Here is an 18,098-nt window from a genome sequence, read left to right as displayed (position 1 = left end):
AAGGATGAGGGCTTGAGTTTAAATTCCCAGAGCCCACATCAAAACTGGACACACAGTGAAAGCATCTGCATCCCAGTGTTTCTGTGGGGAGAAGCTGGCAAGCCAGCTAACCCAGCAAGTACAGCAGCAAAACAAGAATGAGATCTTGTCTCAAACAAGATCCAGAGTGAGGACTGACACCCGGGTTAGCCTCTGGTCTACACACTACTGCGCTGACACATGCTCATTTGCATTTACACACGAATGTGCACATAACCATGAGTACAGTTCAAACCCTTCTTATTTTAATGAAACATAATCACATCATTTTCCTCCTTATCTTTTCCTTCCTCCAAGCCCTACCCTGTGTGTTCCTTCTAACACCCCTCATTTCAGGGCTAACCACTGTATTGGATAACCAGTTAGGAACTTATCAATAGGGAGAACAAAGCTACTATAAATAGCATGTGTCATTATGTAATGTTTTCGTTTCTGTTGAGTGCATATTTCAGAGACAATATTAATTATAGGCATTGTATCTTTAACTTCTTGGGGAATTATCAAAGTATTTTTCAGTGTTGTACTCTTTTACCTTTTTAACAGTGGTGTTTGAAACTTCCTGCTCAGCATCTTTCTTGCTGATCCTTGCTATGCTCAGTTGCCTTCATTTTAGTTACCTAGGTGGACAGTTAATGGTATCTTAAATGCGTTTCATTTTCATTTTCTTAATGACTAATAGTGAGGCATCTGTCCATGAGCTTGACAGCTATGCATCTCTGCTGAAGTACCAGCCCACTTTCTCAGATTCTTAATGCAGAGGGAACCATGTCTGTAAGTTGGAAGATTCAGTGTCGTTAAAATGTCAGTTCTCTTCTGATTGACCTACGGATTCTATAAAAGCCCAATAACAAGTTTTGTGTATTCCTAGTGACACTTATAATTATTTTAATATCATATCAAAACACAAAAGATATTGATAGACAAACAACTCTGAAGAAGTCGTGTGGATGAATAACCACAAGTGGTCTAAGGACTTAGAGATCTGCTTTTCTTAAGATAATGTGGTGTCAGAAAGGTGGGCAGTAGGTCAGTAGAGCGCACGGTGCAGAATAGACTCAGATACCTGTGCTCACCAAGACGCACACATACTGGGCACGGCGCGGAAAGTCTTTTTACCAAATGATGTGGAGACAGTTGGAGGCTTATGTGCCAAAGGCTGAGCTCTGACTCACAAAAGATGAACTCAGAATGGATAATAAGCCTAGTATAAAGCTCCAACACTTGGGACAAACCCAGAAAGTATTTGAAACTTTAGGTCAGAAAGATGCTTGATACCCAGTGACAACATTCAGGAGGGAACAAGTTGCTAATTTAATTGGACTTTGTCAAAATAAAAAATTTATTTTCCTTTAGCATGCTATTATGACTATGGGAAGGTAGCATGTAGGTTAGGAGAAGTTTTTTACTCATCCTAATAATGTGCTTATGTTTACATTATATAAGGAACTCTCAAATTCCAAGTAGACAGTGTTTCTGCCAAGTAGGCAGAGATTCTGTTTTGCATTTTTACTACCATTAAGCCTGTCTATAAGCTGATTTTTTTTATGGTGAACAATTTTGGGAAACACTTAGTGAAATCTTACAGAAGTGAACTGGTGTCACTTAATGATCTCCTTTCTCCCTCAGCCATACTCAGCCATGTTGGTTTCTTCAGCTTCACAATGGCATAGTCTCCTTCTCTCCAGGGCTTTCCCAGCACTGAGTCCAGGAGTCTTGTGGGAGACATGGGGGGCTATGTGTGTGGGAGGGACACACTGATATTATGAAATGTAATGCCCCTGTGACAGTCAATCAGCGGAGAGTGGAAACAAGTAAATAAAGGCTCCCTGGATGGAAGGGATGGGAGGGCAGTAAGGAGAACTTCCCCTTTAGCCTATCAGTGTTTGTATTGCCACAGGACCATTTCCAAAGGATGCCCCGGTTTTGTCTAGTCCCTGCTGTATTTCACTATTTCCAGTGCCCCTTTTCCATTCCGTAAGTCCAGATCTAACACTTTCCCTCACACAAACCCTTGTCTGAGCCTTTGTTTTCCAGGGCATCTTAGAGTCACATAAATAGACATCATTATATGCTATAGATAGTGTCGGTGAAGGCAAGTGTGCATACACCAAGGACACTTAAAAAGTCTAGGTATTTGCCTTAAAAGGAATCTTGCTTCTCCATTGCTTGACTATTTCTCAAATTGAACAAAACGTGCAACAGTATCTGACTTTCTGAGAACTTCAGCTGCTGGCATGTATTTAAACTCCCTTCATAAAAAGCAGGACCAGGCTTCTTACAGATGGTTTCTTTGGCCTTAGAAAATTGTAACCTTCCTCACAGTTGTTCATTTGACTTGTCATCTCTATGTGGACAGCTTCCTGTAGCATCTGATTGAGTAACAGTGGGTTGGAGGCACTAACTTCATATCTCTACTTAATTTGTAGAACAATAGAAAAATATTTCTAAACATTTCAGGAACCTGTATTCGTTTGTGGGTTTTGTTGGTTTGTTTAGACTTAAGCACATGTCACTTCCAGATGATGGTGTGATAGAAGCTTAAGCATATTTTTTTTAAAGGTACCCTGTCTAGTCATGAAACATACAAAATCTTTGTCTACCTTTCTACTCATTGGCTCATACTTCATAATCTGTTCCTCCCTTTTAAACTATGTGGTTGTCATCCCTACAGACATTTTGCAGGCTAGTTTTATGTCAACTTGACACAAGCTGTAGTCATCTGAGAGGCAGGAAGTTCAATTAAGAAAATGCCTCCAGGGCCGTGGGCTGTAAGCAGGCAAGCCAGTCCGGCATTTTTCTAGTTAAGGATTTATGTGTGAAGGCCCAGCCCATTGCGGGTGGTACCATTTCTAGGCTGGTGGTTCTGGGTTCTGCAACAGCAGGCTGGGCAAGCCACTAGGAGCAAGCCAGGAAGCAGCACTTCTGCGTGGCCTCTGCATCAGCTCCTGCATCCAGGTTCTTGCCCTGTTTGAGTTCCTATCCTGACTTCTTTCAGCGGTGAATGTTTATGTGAAAACTTAAGCCACACAAACCCTTTTCTCCCCAAGTTTCTTTGGTTCTGGTGCTTTATCACAATAGTAATTCTAAATAAGACACATAATAGAGTTATTTGAGTTGTTAGCACCTCTTCCTATCTCAGCCCTTCTCTACATTAATAACAGTTATTTTGTGGTTGGTGCACTTCAGATGGTCCTTTACAGTGAAAACTTTCAAGTAGGTGGAATCAAATGCTCTTGGCAGCCATTTCTTTTTACTTGTAGATAGTCTTCATCTTTCTCCTAGTGTTTCAGAGTCACTGTCTTCTTACTCCAACTCCTCTTTCTCTCTGTCTCCTATCTCTGTCTTTATATCTATCTGTGATGGAAGATGCTTGAAGACATTGTTTTTTAGCATTTATTTTCCTACCATACCAAGATTTAGCTGAAAGAATTCTGTGTTGTTGTTTTGATTCTCAGATACTTTTTGCCTCTGTGAGTTTATTGGTTTGGGGGTGCATGTAGCCTTCTGTTTGAATGTTGAGTTGTTGTTGTTGTTGTTTTTAATTTGGTGTTTGTGTGTTTATTAAATAATCCTGATTAGGAACTAGTGAAAAAATGGAATAAAGTTGTTTGAGCAAATTCGCTAAGATTAATTACTTGGAAAGGGTTAAGGACGTGGATGAAGGTCCCATAGGATCTGCAGCATAGTCCCCCTCTTCCCTGCGCCTCTGTCATGGAGCATCACAAATCATGGGAGCACTGCCAGATAATAAGAGAGAAGTGAGAGCATGGCAATGAGCTATCTATTGGAGGAAAAGCTACTTTGGATAATTCAGATATTCCAGGCACTTCATTTATTCTTCCTCATTTCCCAACTCTGAAAATTTTCCTTTGCTCACCACAAAGCTCTGCAATTAGAAAAGTGATGTCCAATTCACAAGGTGATATTTCTGTTAAATTGTATGCTTGCTGACTTGAGGAAATTATTTCTTCCTCGTTTTATATTATTGTCTGTTCATTTCCATTTTACTGATGTTTGAAATAACCTTTTATATGTCAATAATGTCAGTATTCATAGTTTAATTTGGTACAAATATTTTTATTTGATATTTCCTAATGAGGATATACATTATATATTAAAATACTTGCTTTAAAAGTATAAACACACACTATATACTGAGCAGTTGACAGTTTATATGCCTTATCCTTCTTAAATCTTGGAAGGACCCATAGTGCAAAAGTGCTGTGGTAGGGGTGAGTCTCCCCTAAAGGCCCTGTTAAACACTCGGTTTGCAGAGTTGTGCCGGGGGAAGGCGTCAGGACTTGTAGTATGTGGAAAGCACTTAGGTTGTTGGGGGCCTCTTTGAAGGGAGTTGAAGGGCCTTGGTCTCTTCCTCTGTCTCCTTTACTTCCTAGGTGTGTGTGAGGAGTCTACTCTCCACATGTTACCCACACCCCTGTTGTTAATCCACTCTCTCATGAGTTGGTCAAAGCAATGGTGTTTTCCAGTTTGGGACTGTTAACTCCAAAACTGAGGAAAAGTAAACCTTCTCTCTTTACAAAGTAATCGTCTTGTGTGAAGGAAAGCCAGCTGCCATATGAAGCTGAGATTGAATTACTTGCTATGATAGTTTGAGTAGAAATGGCCCACATGTGTTTGAAATCTTGTTTCAGAGGGAGTGGCACTATTGGGAGGTGTGGTCTTGTTGGAGCAGGTGTGGCATTGTTGGAGGAGATATGCCATTGAGGATGGGCTTTGAGGTTTTAGAAGCTCAGCCCAAGCCTAAGGGCTTACTTTGCTTTTCCTGCTGTCTACTGAACTTCAGGAACTTCTGAAACTGTAAGCCAGCCCCAACTCAATATTTTCCTTTGTAAGAGTGGCCTTGGTCATTGTGTTTCTTCAAAGCAATAGAAACTCTCAGACAGAAGTTGGTATGAGGGTATGGCCTGACCATGCTTTTGTTGGGAGGAATGCAGACTTTGGGATTTTGGATTAGAAAAGCAGTTGGCTACTTTAAATGGGTCTTAATGGACCATCCTAGTTGGAACCTGGAAGACAGTATGCTGAGGGGTTGTTTGAACTCTGGGGACCTGGCCCAAAAGGTTCTAGAGTAGAATGTTTTAATGTGGCCTAAAGACTATTCTGGTGGTAATTTGGTTAAGAATGTGGCAGTTTTCTGCCCTTGTCCAAAAACTCTGCCAGAGGCTAAATTGAAGAGTTTTGGATTGTGTTTGCAGAGATTTCAAAACAGCCTTGTGTGGACTGTATTGTGTGTTTATTATTGGCCACACTTATGCAGATGTATATAATAAGAAGATTAGGCTGAAAAAGGAAAGTTGCCTCTCCAGGCCACAGGGAAGAGGACTCGCTCAGTCCTGATGTGATGAGCTGGGGTGGCTTACTGGGGGCTGTGGTGGCTCCCCTTTTCTGAGGACTAATGGAGGGGGCTTAAGGGAGAAGGGAGAGAAGGTGGGACTGGGAGGAGAAGAGGGAGGGGGACCTAAGATCAGTATATAAAGTGAATAAATAAATTAATTTTTAAAAATGTTTAATTTGAGGATAAAAGGGGTACCAGGAAATGGAATGGAACTAAGTCCTGTGTTCAAGGAGATAAACAGAAAATCTTGATGCTAAATGGAATAAAGGGAGTGGTGAGCTCAAGACAAGATCCTACCCAGCTAAGCTTCCATCTTGTGAAAAGGAATTGAAGAAGAGTTTAAGAGCCACGTGTGGTGTTGCATGCCTTTATCCCAGCACTTCTGAGGCAGAAGCAGCTGGATCTCAATGTTTGAGGCCAGCCTGATCTACAAAGTGAGTTTCAAGACAGCCAAGCATAGACAATGAAGGAAACCATCCTAAGTAGAAAGCTGGTGAAGATGTAATTGAACATGGAGCCATGTTCCAGCCCCAGCAAGCAGCAGAACTGGGCAGCTTTGGCCACATGGTTCTGGCTTTCAAGAAAGGGGTTATAGAATCTCCCTCCTTGACCAAGGAAAGCCTCAGAGGCCAGGCACATGGCAGAGTGAAAGTGAAGCCTGGGTTGCCTTTGAGACTCCAAAATGTTGGAGATGCTGGAGCTGTGGGATACCTGTTGAGGAGAGCTGCTTTCGTGGAGAGGACCCAGCCCCAGAGGAAAAAGTGTGCTGTAGTCAGCAGAGCAGAAAGTAGTTGGAGATCTGAGAAGCACTGGGCATCAGAGATGGGGATCAGAGTTTAGAGTTTGTCCAACCAATTTTGGGTCTTGCTAAGGCCCAGTATCTCCTCACTTTGCTCCCTTTTGGAATATTAATGTATATTCTGTGCCATTATATGTTAAATTTATGTGATCTGCTCTTTCATTTTGATTTTACAGGGCACTACACTTAAGAGAATGCATTATTCTCAGAAGACACTTTGGACTTTTAAACTAGTTTGAGGCTTGTATAGACTATGGGGATTTTTGAAGTTGGACTGAATGAATTTCTTCATTATGTTATGGCTATTGGGCTGTGGTGGCTAGGAAGTGGGCTGTGGTAATCTGAATAGGTATGACCCCCATAGACTTATGGGTTTGAATGATTGGCCTATAGAGAGTGGCAGTTGGAAAGTTTGGCCTTGTTGGAGTACCTGTGGTGGTGTTGGGGGAAGTGTGTCACTGGGGATAGGCTTTGAAGCTCAGACCAGGCAAGCGGCTCACTACCTCTCTAGCCTCATGTCTGCCTGCATGCTATTATGCTTCCTACCGTGGTGATAATGGATTAAACCTCTGAACCTGTAAGCTAGTCCCCAGCTAAATGTTTTCCTTTATAAGAGTTGTGGTCATGGTGTCTTTTCACAGTAAAAAAACAAAACAAAACAAAAAAAAACAAAAACAAACCAAAAAATGTAACTAAGCTACGCATGGTGTTGCAGGTCAGTAATCCCAGCACGCAAGGAGGCAGAGGCGGGCAGATTGCTTTGAGTTAGAGGCCAGTTGGCTACACAAAGAAATTCTGTCTCAAAAAACCAAAAGAAAAGAAAAAAGGAAGAGCGAAAGGAAAGACAATAAAAGGAAGAAAGAAGAAAGAAAAACAAAGAAACAAACCATAACTAAGACATTTGCTGAGAAAGATACAACTGACTTAGCATAGTGTGGGACTAGAGATTTTAACATAGTCTGTGATCTTACCTGACATACTTTAGAGTGTCTTAGTGTCATTGATATGTAATATAGGACATAATATTTAGTAGACTCAGTAGTCATATTTGCTGTATTGAGTTGGATAAGGAAGGGCATAATTCATTTCCTTGATTTTTTTTTTTTTTTGCTTATTGAATTTTGCATTGTGTATTAGATGAATACCGTATTGAATAAGACTTGAAATTGACCATCTTAGATTGAAGATGTTTTCTTCTATAGGACCAATCTCATAAATGGGTTCAATTTTTACAAGCTCATATAACAATTCCAAAATTATAATACTGTACAAGATGAAAGATGTGTATCTAATTTCATCTTTTTACTGGCTCATACTGTTCCCCTACCTTTATTTGTGAAATAAGACTATCTTCTTTTCAAGGTGTGATATCAGAATTTTTAAGAGTACTGCATTAAAATTGTAGGTTAATTTTGCTAGTATAGCCATTTTGATAACAGTAACTCCGCTAATCCAGGCCGTGTAAGGTCTTTTTATCCTCCGATATCTTCTTTAACCTTCTTTTTAATGTCTTGATCATTTTATTATAGAGGTCTTTCATTCTTTTGATTAGGTGTGTATTTCTACGTACTAGTTTTTTTTTCTTTTTCTTTTATTTTAAAGTTATTTTGAATGAGGTTTTTTTTTTCTAATTTATTTCTCTGAAATTACATTGTTGACACATATTTGCCTGCTTCTTATAATGATTTTGTATCATGCAGCTTTATTGTACAGTTTTATTAAATCAAAGTGTTAGTAGATTCTGTAATGTCTTTTAAGTACAGAGTCATAGCCACACATAAGGACAGTTTGACTTCTTTTATCCTTTTAATGTCTTTCTCTTTTCTAATTGCTGTAGTTAAGACTTGAATACTATTTCGAGTAAGAGAGGATTTCTAGTTACAGAATGAAATTAGATACATATGATTTAGCTTATATGAAAACTAGTTTGAAATGGAACACATACCTTAATTTTGAACCTGAAGTGCTGAATCTGACTGCTAGAGGAAAATATAGGGAATACTTCTCAAGACACTGGAGTAGGCAGGAATTTTCTGGACAGACTTCAATAGCATAGGAACTAGCCTCAGTATCAACTGATGTGACTACATCAAAGTAGTTTCTGAACAGAACAAAAACCAATAAAATATATTATATATATATATATATATATATATATATATATATATATATATAATCAGCTGTCCTCAGAACAAAGGGCTAATATTCAGAATTGGCAAAGAAAAGCATAAATTAAACACCAAGAAAATAAAACTGCCAGTTAAATAATGGACTAATTAAATAATCAATTTTCATAAGAAGAAACACAAATGACCAATAAAATTTAAAAACTCTTCACTGTTCCTAGAGATCAAAACCAGATTAAAACTTCTTTGAGATCGCTCCTTACTCCAGTAAGAATGACTGTCATCAAGATGTCTGACAACATATTTTAATGCAACTGGAGGGTGTAGGAAAAAGCAGCCCTTATTCACACTGATGGGAGTGCAAATTAATACATCTATTATGGAAATCAATGTTGAGAGTCTACAAAAAATAAAAATAAAGTGCCATATGACCTAGATATTTCACTCCTATGCATGTACTCAGCGAAGTCCATAGCCTACTGCAAAAATATCTGCCCGTCTATATGTATTGCTACTCTACTCATAGTAGTAAGAAAATGAAACCAACCCTGATGTCCACCTATAGATTAGTAGATAATGATAATGTAATATATATGAAAGCATGAAAGTTTACATAGAAAGTGGAATGTTATTCAGCTACAAAGAGAAGTGAAATCATGAAATTTGCAGGGGAGTTGATGGGTTTTAGAACATATAAGATTACGTGTGGACACCCACATTCAGAAAGGAAACAAACGTCTTTTCCCTTATATGTAGATCCTAGCCCATAATGTGTACATATTTATATGTAAGTAGCTGTAAGTCTAGGCATCCTTGTTTGCTTTTAGTTGCTTATGATAAATATGTTGACTAAAAGCAGTTGAGGGAAAAGGCCTTATTTCAGCTTACACTTCCAGGTCGTCTGTCATTGATGATAGTCAGAGCAGGCACATAAAACAGGAGCAGTAGCAGGAACCGTGGAGGAAGGCTGCTTACTTGCTTGCTCTTTGGCTCATGTTCTGTGCCTTCTTATGTAGTTCAGACCAATTGTTTAGGGATGTACCCACCCATAGTAGGCCAGGCCCTCCTACATCAAATTAGCAAATAAGAAAATGCTCCCTCATATACACACATAGGCCAGATTGAACTACTGTTTGAAGTAGTTTTTCAGTTGAGATTTCCTCTTTCCAGGTGACGTAGGTTATGTTAAGTTGACAATAAACACCAACCAGGATAGTTCCTTGCTTGTCAATTTGACAAACACGTCACCATTTAACCACAGTCTTAACTTTTTGTGTGTGTGTCCCCATGATACAACTTTAGAAGGTTCTCATGATACAATTTTAGAAGTCCCGTTGCTTAAAAATTTTTAGTCCTTTAAAAGTTTGTGGTCTCTTTAAGAGTCTTTAGCAGTCCAGGACAGGCAAAGCTATACAGAGAATTCTGGTCTCAAAAAAAAAAAAAAAAAAAAAAAGCCCATAGACGCTCAACTGTGAACTCCTATAAAATTGAAAATACTTTTTGATTCCAAAAGGGAAGGACCAGGACATAGGAGAAAAATCAGACCAGAGCAAAACCAAACCCCAGAAATGTAAATTTAAATTCTGTGGCTCAGTGTCTTGAGAATCATGATCTTCTGGGTTCCAAAGGTTTTGAGTGGCCCATCTCTCCAAAGCTGCCATCCAAAGCACATAGAGCTTCCTTTGTCAGCTCAGGACAGCTCTACTTCATATCTGCTACTGTCCTTGGTGGCTATCCCATGGTCCTGGCTTCTCCAGTATCCTGGATTCTCCACTGCAACAGTGGCTGCACCCTAACACATAGTACCAGCCCCCAGCCACTCTTCATAACCCCATCAATCTTATCTCTCATGCCTTTAATACTACTACTAGGTATATGACTTATGTATTACCAAGTTGAGATGCAGCCTTGCCCTTCTTCCCAGGACTGTAGCTTCTGTTTCTGACCCTGAGAAAATAGTTCCCATAGATTTCACATCAATGATGCTGATCTCTCATTAATCGTAATTGATTCTTCAGCCCCAGCTCTTCCTAATAATTCACAGGTTTCAGTTCAGTGGTACTGGTCTTCTGCTATGAATGATAATTTTTCAGCTTCAGTTTACCAAAAACCACAGATTCTTCAAATAAACTATTGAACAAACAACCCCAGTAGAGCCTTGACAATCCTCTGACACCTCCATTATCTGTATTTCTCTGTATTGTTCAGGCCTCCATTATCTGTATTTCTCCCAACATTCTTATCTTCCAAGACCCCACAAACAGCCCTTTAAGCTCTGCATTCAGTGGCTTATAGTTCTCAAAGTTCTAAACCTCCCATAGTCCTCCCCAAAACAACATGGTCAATCCACCACAACAACACCCCACTCCTGGTATTAATTTCTGTATTACCTTTTCTGATGCTGTGATAAAAGACTGACTAAGCAGCTTAAAGAAGAAATGGTTTTGCCATGAACTGTCCAGTTTATGGATTGACCTAACTGGGGTGACATGGAGTGAAGAAATGGCAGACATATATACATATGGAAAAGTAAGGTGGGCCATACACTCTGGTGGAGATGGACCAACAGCATCCTGGAAACTCCTTATATTCAGAATGAGGGTGGAGGAAGTATGTTTGGGGCTCTGCAAACAGGGCTTCCCCATGCTCCCACAACCAGGACCGGAGGTAGTTAATATTCTAAGTGACCTCTCTGCTATCTCTATGACCAAGACCACACCAGATTCCCCCGTAGGCCCTTAAGATAAGTGGCTCATTTTTAGAACCCATCTTTGTGTAGAAAGTGACATGTACTTTGAGAAGAATTTTGGTGTAATTTTGCCTTCTTGTGCATAAGGGATTGTGTTACACAGGAAGCATGAGTTAGTAGTGGGTGTTGGTTCAGAGTTCTAGAGTTAGACACTGGGAAGGTTATTTTAGGCATATCAAAGTACAGTAAATTTAGGAAAAATGGTTTCTTGCACTTAACAGAGTCCTGGCAGGTACCAGTGTGTTCTCATTGCCTTCATAGATTTTAACTTAATTGAGCTTTATTTAAATGTCATCTAAATAGACACATAATACATGCTCTTTTGTATATAGGGGTAGTGCTCCCAGTATAGTTTTGAATTCATATATGTGATGGTTAAGGTTAAGAATTTGTTCCTATTAGTTTTCTTTGGCAGGGCATGTGGACTTTTACATGTTTGGGGTTTTGTGAACATGGCTGCACAAACCATGTTTGTAAATGTGTTATCGTGTACTTGCCTTTTCACTTCTTTTGGAGTGGAATTGCGAGATCATAAGGTAGGACGGTGTTTAGTTGTAAATAAATGAAATACCCAGATCTCTTCAAAGAGGGGTGACTTTCATACAATAACCCTCAGCCCGTAAGTTTGAGTTGATATATGATGTTTAGTAAGAGCTACAGCTACGACTCTTACTAAAGTGCTCACACTTGTTTTTTTCTTGAGTTTTCATTTTATATTGCACATTTCAAGTTGATAGAGAGACTATCAAAATATCAATATATCAGCTATATCAATAGTTTTGGTGAGATTTACACTTATCACATTACAAAGTGGCATCTTAGAGACCTTCTTTCCTGGTAATAATGGCTTTCAACTTTAACTTTGGCCACACTATTTTTTTGACATATCTGTATTATTGCTAACATATAATAATAACTTAGTATTTTAATTGGATAGTTTTAAACTAGGGGTTTGTATGTGATTTGACAATGAAATTAAACAATCAAGACTCTGTTTTCTGGCTTTTGATGAGATCATTTCCTTCCCATCTCCTACACCCCTGAGGTTGCTAACCTACGGCTTTTCCTTCTTTACCTGGAATGTGCATCTACTCTGAAAGTCTTTCTAGGAAAGTCTAATAATGGCTGTTACATTAAGGTTTCCTTTTCTGCCACCTACATCTAGTTTGAAGATTATTTATGTTGTTTGGTTTTCTCTTAAATTACTATTTTCTTATTTTAAAAGAATATATTATTCAGAATGCAGTTAGGATTTCTGTATGTAGGAGAAACGGCCAGTGTGTTTCAAATAAAAGATGCTGCCATGAAATGGCTTTGTTATTTCTTTAGGAATAAGATTTAAACATCAGGTAAAAGGTAAATTTTATAGATGTTAAATACACAGGTATAGATACAGATGGAACAAGGTCCTGGTGTGCTGCTTTTAGGACCCGCTGTGTAACGGTTTACTTATTTTATTTTGTTACTTTTATTTGCACCTTAAGTGTGGCATACCGTAAAAAAGGAATTCTCCGTTTAGTGTTCTAAATGGTTATTTTCAGACATAAAGGTTTGGTTCCCATTCTTACACTCAGCCTCACCCTTGAAGTTCGGTAGTTTAGAAGATGTGAAACCATTTCTACCAAAAGAGTCAACAGTTCATTGGATGCTACAGGCCTAATGCAGGTTCTGGGGTGACACCTGTGAGCAAGCACTACTCTGCAGCATTTGAAGGTCACGCAGCTTCCTCTGTCACTTACTGTGGATTTGGTTTATATCTAGGTTACTTGAATCAGTGAAGTACAATTCTTCTTAAACTGCTGTACAAAAACTTTCAGCAAATAGTTGTCTTTTAAATACATCACAATATTTTAGGAGAAATGCTTTCCTTTACTAAAAGGAAAAATATGTTATATTTTAAAATTAATTGTGGCTTAGTGAAATTTATTTAATCTAATTCTCATAAAGGTTAATGTTAAATCGAATTCAGAGGTTGACTAAAAATCAAATTGTAAAAACTGTATTTCATTTTGAATCCTTAAAAAAATAATGCAAAGCTTGGTTGGAGATAAAGTTAAGCTCTGGTTAAGCACCAGAGCACTTGCTTAGCATTCGCATGGACTTCATATTTGGTTTAATTCACAGCACAACAAAAAACAAACAACAACAACCAAAGAAACACATTTTCATACTTTTGTTCTAATTAGGTCTACAAAGCTTCTTAATTTGCCAATGCTTACAGTTAATCTAGTCCAATAATGAATACCACTGTGTTTAATTTCATTTCGTAGCAAAAGAATAATTTGTAGTAAATGTATAGATGTGTGTTCAATGCATTAGATAATATTACATCAGTAAGTTTATTCGTATATAGTTATCACTTTATGTGATCTCTGCTCATATGCTAACATGCACGGCATGGTCTCACCATTCTTGATAATGTGTAGACTAGAGACAAAGATTGTGCTAATGTAAGTGTGGTGGGGGCACTGTCGGTCAGAGTCCACATTCTGTGGAAAGGGAAACCTTCCAAGGCCCAAGTGGACTGTTTTAAGTGGAAAGTGATTTGCTGCTGGTAAACCAGGTTAACTTCACAGCTTCTGTCTGTCCACAGAGCTCCTTGGTAAATATTTACAGTCAGTTCTTGGCGGCATTGGAGATGCTGAAGGCATTTTGGGATGTTATGGATGAAATTGATGAGAAGACCTGGGTGCTGGAACCAGAAAAACCTCCCCGGAGTGCGACAGCACGCAGGATTGCATTGGGTAGGGAAGGAAGATGGAAATGTCTTCTGGTGTCTGATTTTATATTCTATTATTTGCAAAAACAAGTTTGAAAACAGCAAGTAAAATCTTAGGTGAAATTTCTTTGTATGGATTCAGCTATTGAAACTCTTAGGAATAAAACCCGACTTTTATTACTACATGGTTAAATGTAAATGTTTTAGATGGAAAGGGCAAGTGATGAGGTGTTTCGTCCTGAAAGGTGATGATCCAGTGGAGGCCACATTCAGGTAGTATTAAATTAGCATTAACTGGCACAGAAACTGTGGGACAGGCAACTCAAAGTGAATGGTACTTAGAACAGAAGCCTGTGCTAGAAAAAATGAAGTCTTTCCTTTGCAGAAGCTTAGATCTGGCAATACTTTTTGTCAGAAAACAGAGAGAAAGACACTGAATTGGGTCGTACCACGGGGAGAAAACAGGATGGGCATCTTTCTGATGAGTAGACACAGCTGAAGAGCAGGAGCATAGGTGCAGGGCTCCTGTCCTGCTGTAGTCTCTGCCAGGGTGTTCTCTTCCTCATGGCAAACAAAGCAAACCTGTGAAGTCTTCCAACAGCTTAGCCTCTCTACCCCCACACAGCACCGAGGGGGTGGGGCTGGGAGACTCACACCCGCAGCACTTCCCTGGCAACCCATCACCTTCCGGTGTAGGAACGTCTGTTAGGACGTAATTTGGAGCAATTATCCAGTTATAGTGTATTTGTCAACAAGTAGATGCTAAGACTGAAAACATGTCTTTAGAAATGTGATGATTTGTTATCATTATGGCCCCATTAAAATAATTATTCTTGAAACATGTCAATTAGGTTTCTTATAGTTCAGCTTCAACAGCCAAGTTGTCGTCAGTGTTCTGTATCTACTTTTATGTCTTCTTCCAGCTTCAGCCAACGATTTGTTGTCTTGGGGCCAACCTTTGTGTTTCTCTAGCCATTGCCTAAGTGAGAGCACTCTTTGGTCTGTGGTAGACAGCATTGCTCAGGCCTAATGAAAAGTGTGTGCTGCGTTGACAGGTTATTTTTTTCTCATTGAATGGCTCTACCACATACATCTTTTTTTACTTTGACCATTTTTTTTTTTACCAGATTTGTTTAAATTTCTATTGCCAACTTTAGCAAAAAAGCTTATATAATTTATCATATCACTTTGTTATAAAGGTGAGTTGAAACTGATCTTAACTATATTACATAACTTCACCAACTAGTAGGGAGCAATTTGTATGTATTCAGTACAGCTGAGACTTGTAAAAGAATCTAGTGCTGAGCAGAGTCATCTTTCTTAGCTTCAGAAATGGTTATTTAGGTATTACCTAAGATAAAAGTCTATTTAATTTGAACTAAACATTTGTTAACTTTCATAAAGGACAAAGAGTTTCTATGTAAGTATTTTTATATAAAATAGGCATACCAGGCATATCCTTTTTATCAGCTACTCGTTTGACCCTAATTATACAAAATACTAAGTTTGTAAAGAAAGTTATAAAAAGTAATATACATTGCTTAAATATATGATTTTTTAAATATTAAAGACTTTTACAGTCCACTGAAAATTTTTATTAGACTTTACTGGAACATAATTACCAGAGTACCAATTTAACTTACTCATATAACTTTTAGTCTTGTCTTTTGAAGCTTATGATCCTGGATCTTTAATGACGACATAATTTCAACAATACTTCTCAGTACCAACACTAATAACTTACATCTATACAAAACTTAAAAAAGAAATGGCGAGTTCTTCCTGAGAATAAAATAGGTGTCTGGATCAGCATGCTTTGAGTTTGTATTTGCTTAGTTGACAAGCTGCCCACATCTAAAAATCTTTCTGCTTTCATTTCAGGGAATAATGTTTCCATAAACATAGAGGTAGACCCCAGGCATCCGACCATGCTTCCCGAGTTTTGCTTTCTTGGAGCTGACCATGGTATGAAATCCTAAGGTTAAGGATCTGGAACATATTCATAAAATCCTGTCTAATGTTGTTGAATATTCCAAACTATTACTGTTAGAAGTATTTTAGATACATTTCTCTTTTTGAACTGTATACGTTTTAAACAAACTAGATCATTTAGATTTTAAGCCAAATAGCTAAACAAATACGGTAACAGTAAGAGCAACAAAGCCAATTTTTAAACCTTTTTTTCCTCTTCTTAATATCCAAAGTGATAAAACCCCTAGGAATCAAGCTGAGTGGAAACATACATTTATGGTAGGTACCTTGGCAATATAGTTGGTACTGTTCTATAGCTTAACTGTTAACAAACTTTATAGGGATTTTTGTTTTGTTTTGTTTTTAGGGATCCAGAAAGTAGTCTGTTACAAAATTTGAAAGATGTTTTAGAAATTGATTTTCCAGCTCGTACTGTCTTGGAAGAATCTGTAAGTCTAATCAGTGCTTGAATAGTCTTCACTCTGTAGATAATAAAATTTAAATGCTTGTCTTTGAAAAGAAAAGACATTGGAAGAACGTCTTAGCAGGGCTCTTGGTTCCAAGTAACATCTGTACGGGTGAACTTGCTGAACTGTGCTAGCTGGGTGGTTATCGTGCTCTGCTCAGGAGCTTCAGCGTGAATTGGTTAATGACGGGATTCACTTAGTAAAACTACAAAGAAATCAGGGACACTAATGAGATGTTTGGGTTTTTGTCCTGTCCGCTTATGGATGGCTACAGTACAGTTTTAATTGGTCTGCTCTAAGTTTGTGAAGGACAGCAGTAGTTTTCCAGAAGTGAGCAGCACCATTGATACTGTGAAGATAACAGAGGCGGGGTTGACTTTGGACTGAGCTTCTGCTGTTAACACGAAATGATGGTGATGATTATCTTTGTCCCTTTGCTGCAGATTTGTGCGATTTGGTGTTCACTAGCTGATGTCAGATGTGTCTTTGTGTATATACAGGCACAATTATGTGTATGGAAAAATTGCTAAAACACAAAATTCTTGCAAGTAAAAATGAAATCTGTGTATATTTGAGTGCAAGTGACTAGGTGTTCTAACCTGCTTATATGTTCCAAATTACAGAAACATACTTAATAAGATACATATATAAAAACAAGTATTGTGTATATCATACTCATCCCTCCTAATTTTACCGTATTCACACTAAACACTAACACCTTTTTTTTCTTTAGGACTTTAGCATGGACTGTGGAATCTGTTACTCCCGTCACCTCAATGGTGCCATTCCTGATCAAGTGTGTGATAATCCCCAGTGTGGACAGCCTTTCCATCAAATATGCTTATACGAGGTAAAACTAGAATCATCTCCATATGAAGTACAGAGTCTAAAATCTCTTTACTAAAGTATTCTTTCTTTTGTCAAAACTCCGCTTACTAGTTAATTTACATTACTTTACTAGTTAACCTAACTAGTTAATTTGAACTTACTAGTTAAAATTCGCAGGCTTCACTTCTTTATCTTGGATATGACTGTGCCTGAGGACCTCAGGGAGAAAGACAATGTAGAATGCACTCGTGACTAGTGTGCTGACACCTAAGAGATGGGTGGCGGGTACAACAGAGACCTTCCCAACCGTCTGCACCCACTATGTGGACTGTCTGGATCTGCCAGTCTAGGGTGATGGAGGGAATGGAGTAGGCGATTGGCCAACAGGTTGTACATTCTACTCTGCAGCTTCCTGTATGGACGGAACAAATACAAGAATTCTCTTTTAAATACTAAAATGTTTCTGTGACCTGGGCATCCCTTTTCTACATGAATTGTGCCTTCATTTCTCAGGCCATTAATTCCCGTATCATTCCTGTTGGGGCACACTCATACAATTAACTGTCTCTGTGTAAATCATCTTACAGTGGAAAAATGCCATAAATTTTCAGTCTTTCTTTTTTAAGATAGAGTTGGTGCTCTTCACTCTTAATAGGAAACTGAGGGACAGTCTTTTACTTTAGACAATCCTAACAATACCAGGGCCACTTGGGAAATTCCAGTGGAATCTGTCTTTTTTTTTTTTTTTTTTTTCCAATAGTGAATATTTATTTAAAAAAAATTTCAAGATAGGGTTTCTCAGTGTAGCCTTGGCTGTCCTGGACTTGCTTTGTAGACGAGGCTGGTCTCAACTGCCTCACATATGTGTGCCACCCTGCCCAGCTTCATTTATTTTATTTTTTAAGACTGATTGCTTCATACTTATAGTCAGCACAGTGAAACTTTACCCACTGTTGAATTAAGATCAGAAACTCAAAATCCTAAGATAACTTTTACAAAGAAATTGTGATTAATTGGTTTAGGTGTGTGAACCACAGGAACGTG

General features: G+C 38.4%; 1 protein-coding gene across 3 annotated transcripts in view; it reads left to right on the top strand.

The window, feature by feature from the left end:
- The window catches only part of Fancl (FA complementation group L), a 56,700-nt gene that overhangs the window by 36,555 nt on the left and 2,047 nt on the right, over positions 1-18,098 (top strand). For all 3 annotated transcript variants that reach the window (XM_055628781.1, XM_055628782.1, XM_055628783.1), the window contains 5 exons: positions 13,663-13,813; positions 15,670-15,753; positions 15,993-16,038; positions 16,127-16,208; positions 16,960-17,076. In XM_055628781.1, coding sequence (XP_055484756.1) covers positions 13,663-13,813; positions 15,670-15,753; positions 15,993-16,038; positions 16,127-16,208; positions 16,960-17,076 — 480 coding nt within the window. The remainder of the gene's footprint in view (positions 1-13,662; positions 13,814-15,669; positions 15,754-15,992; positions 16,039-16,126; positions 16,209-16,959; positions 17,077-18,098) is intronic.

Source organism: Psammomys obesus, unplaced genomic scaffold (assembly GCF_907164565.1).
Source record: "Psammomys obesus unplaced genomic scaffold, mPsaObe1.curated_primary_1811, whole genome shotgun sequence".
In the NCBI taxonomy this organism is placed as follows: Eukaryota; Metazoa; Chordata; class Mammalia; order Rodentia; family Muridae; genus Psammomys; species Psammomys obesus.
The sequence above is the reverse complement of the archived record's forward strand: the minus strand, read 5'-3'. Positions and strand labels throughout refer to the sequence as shown.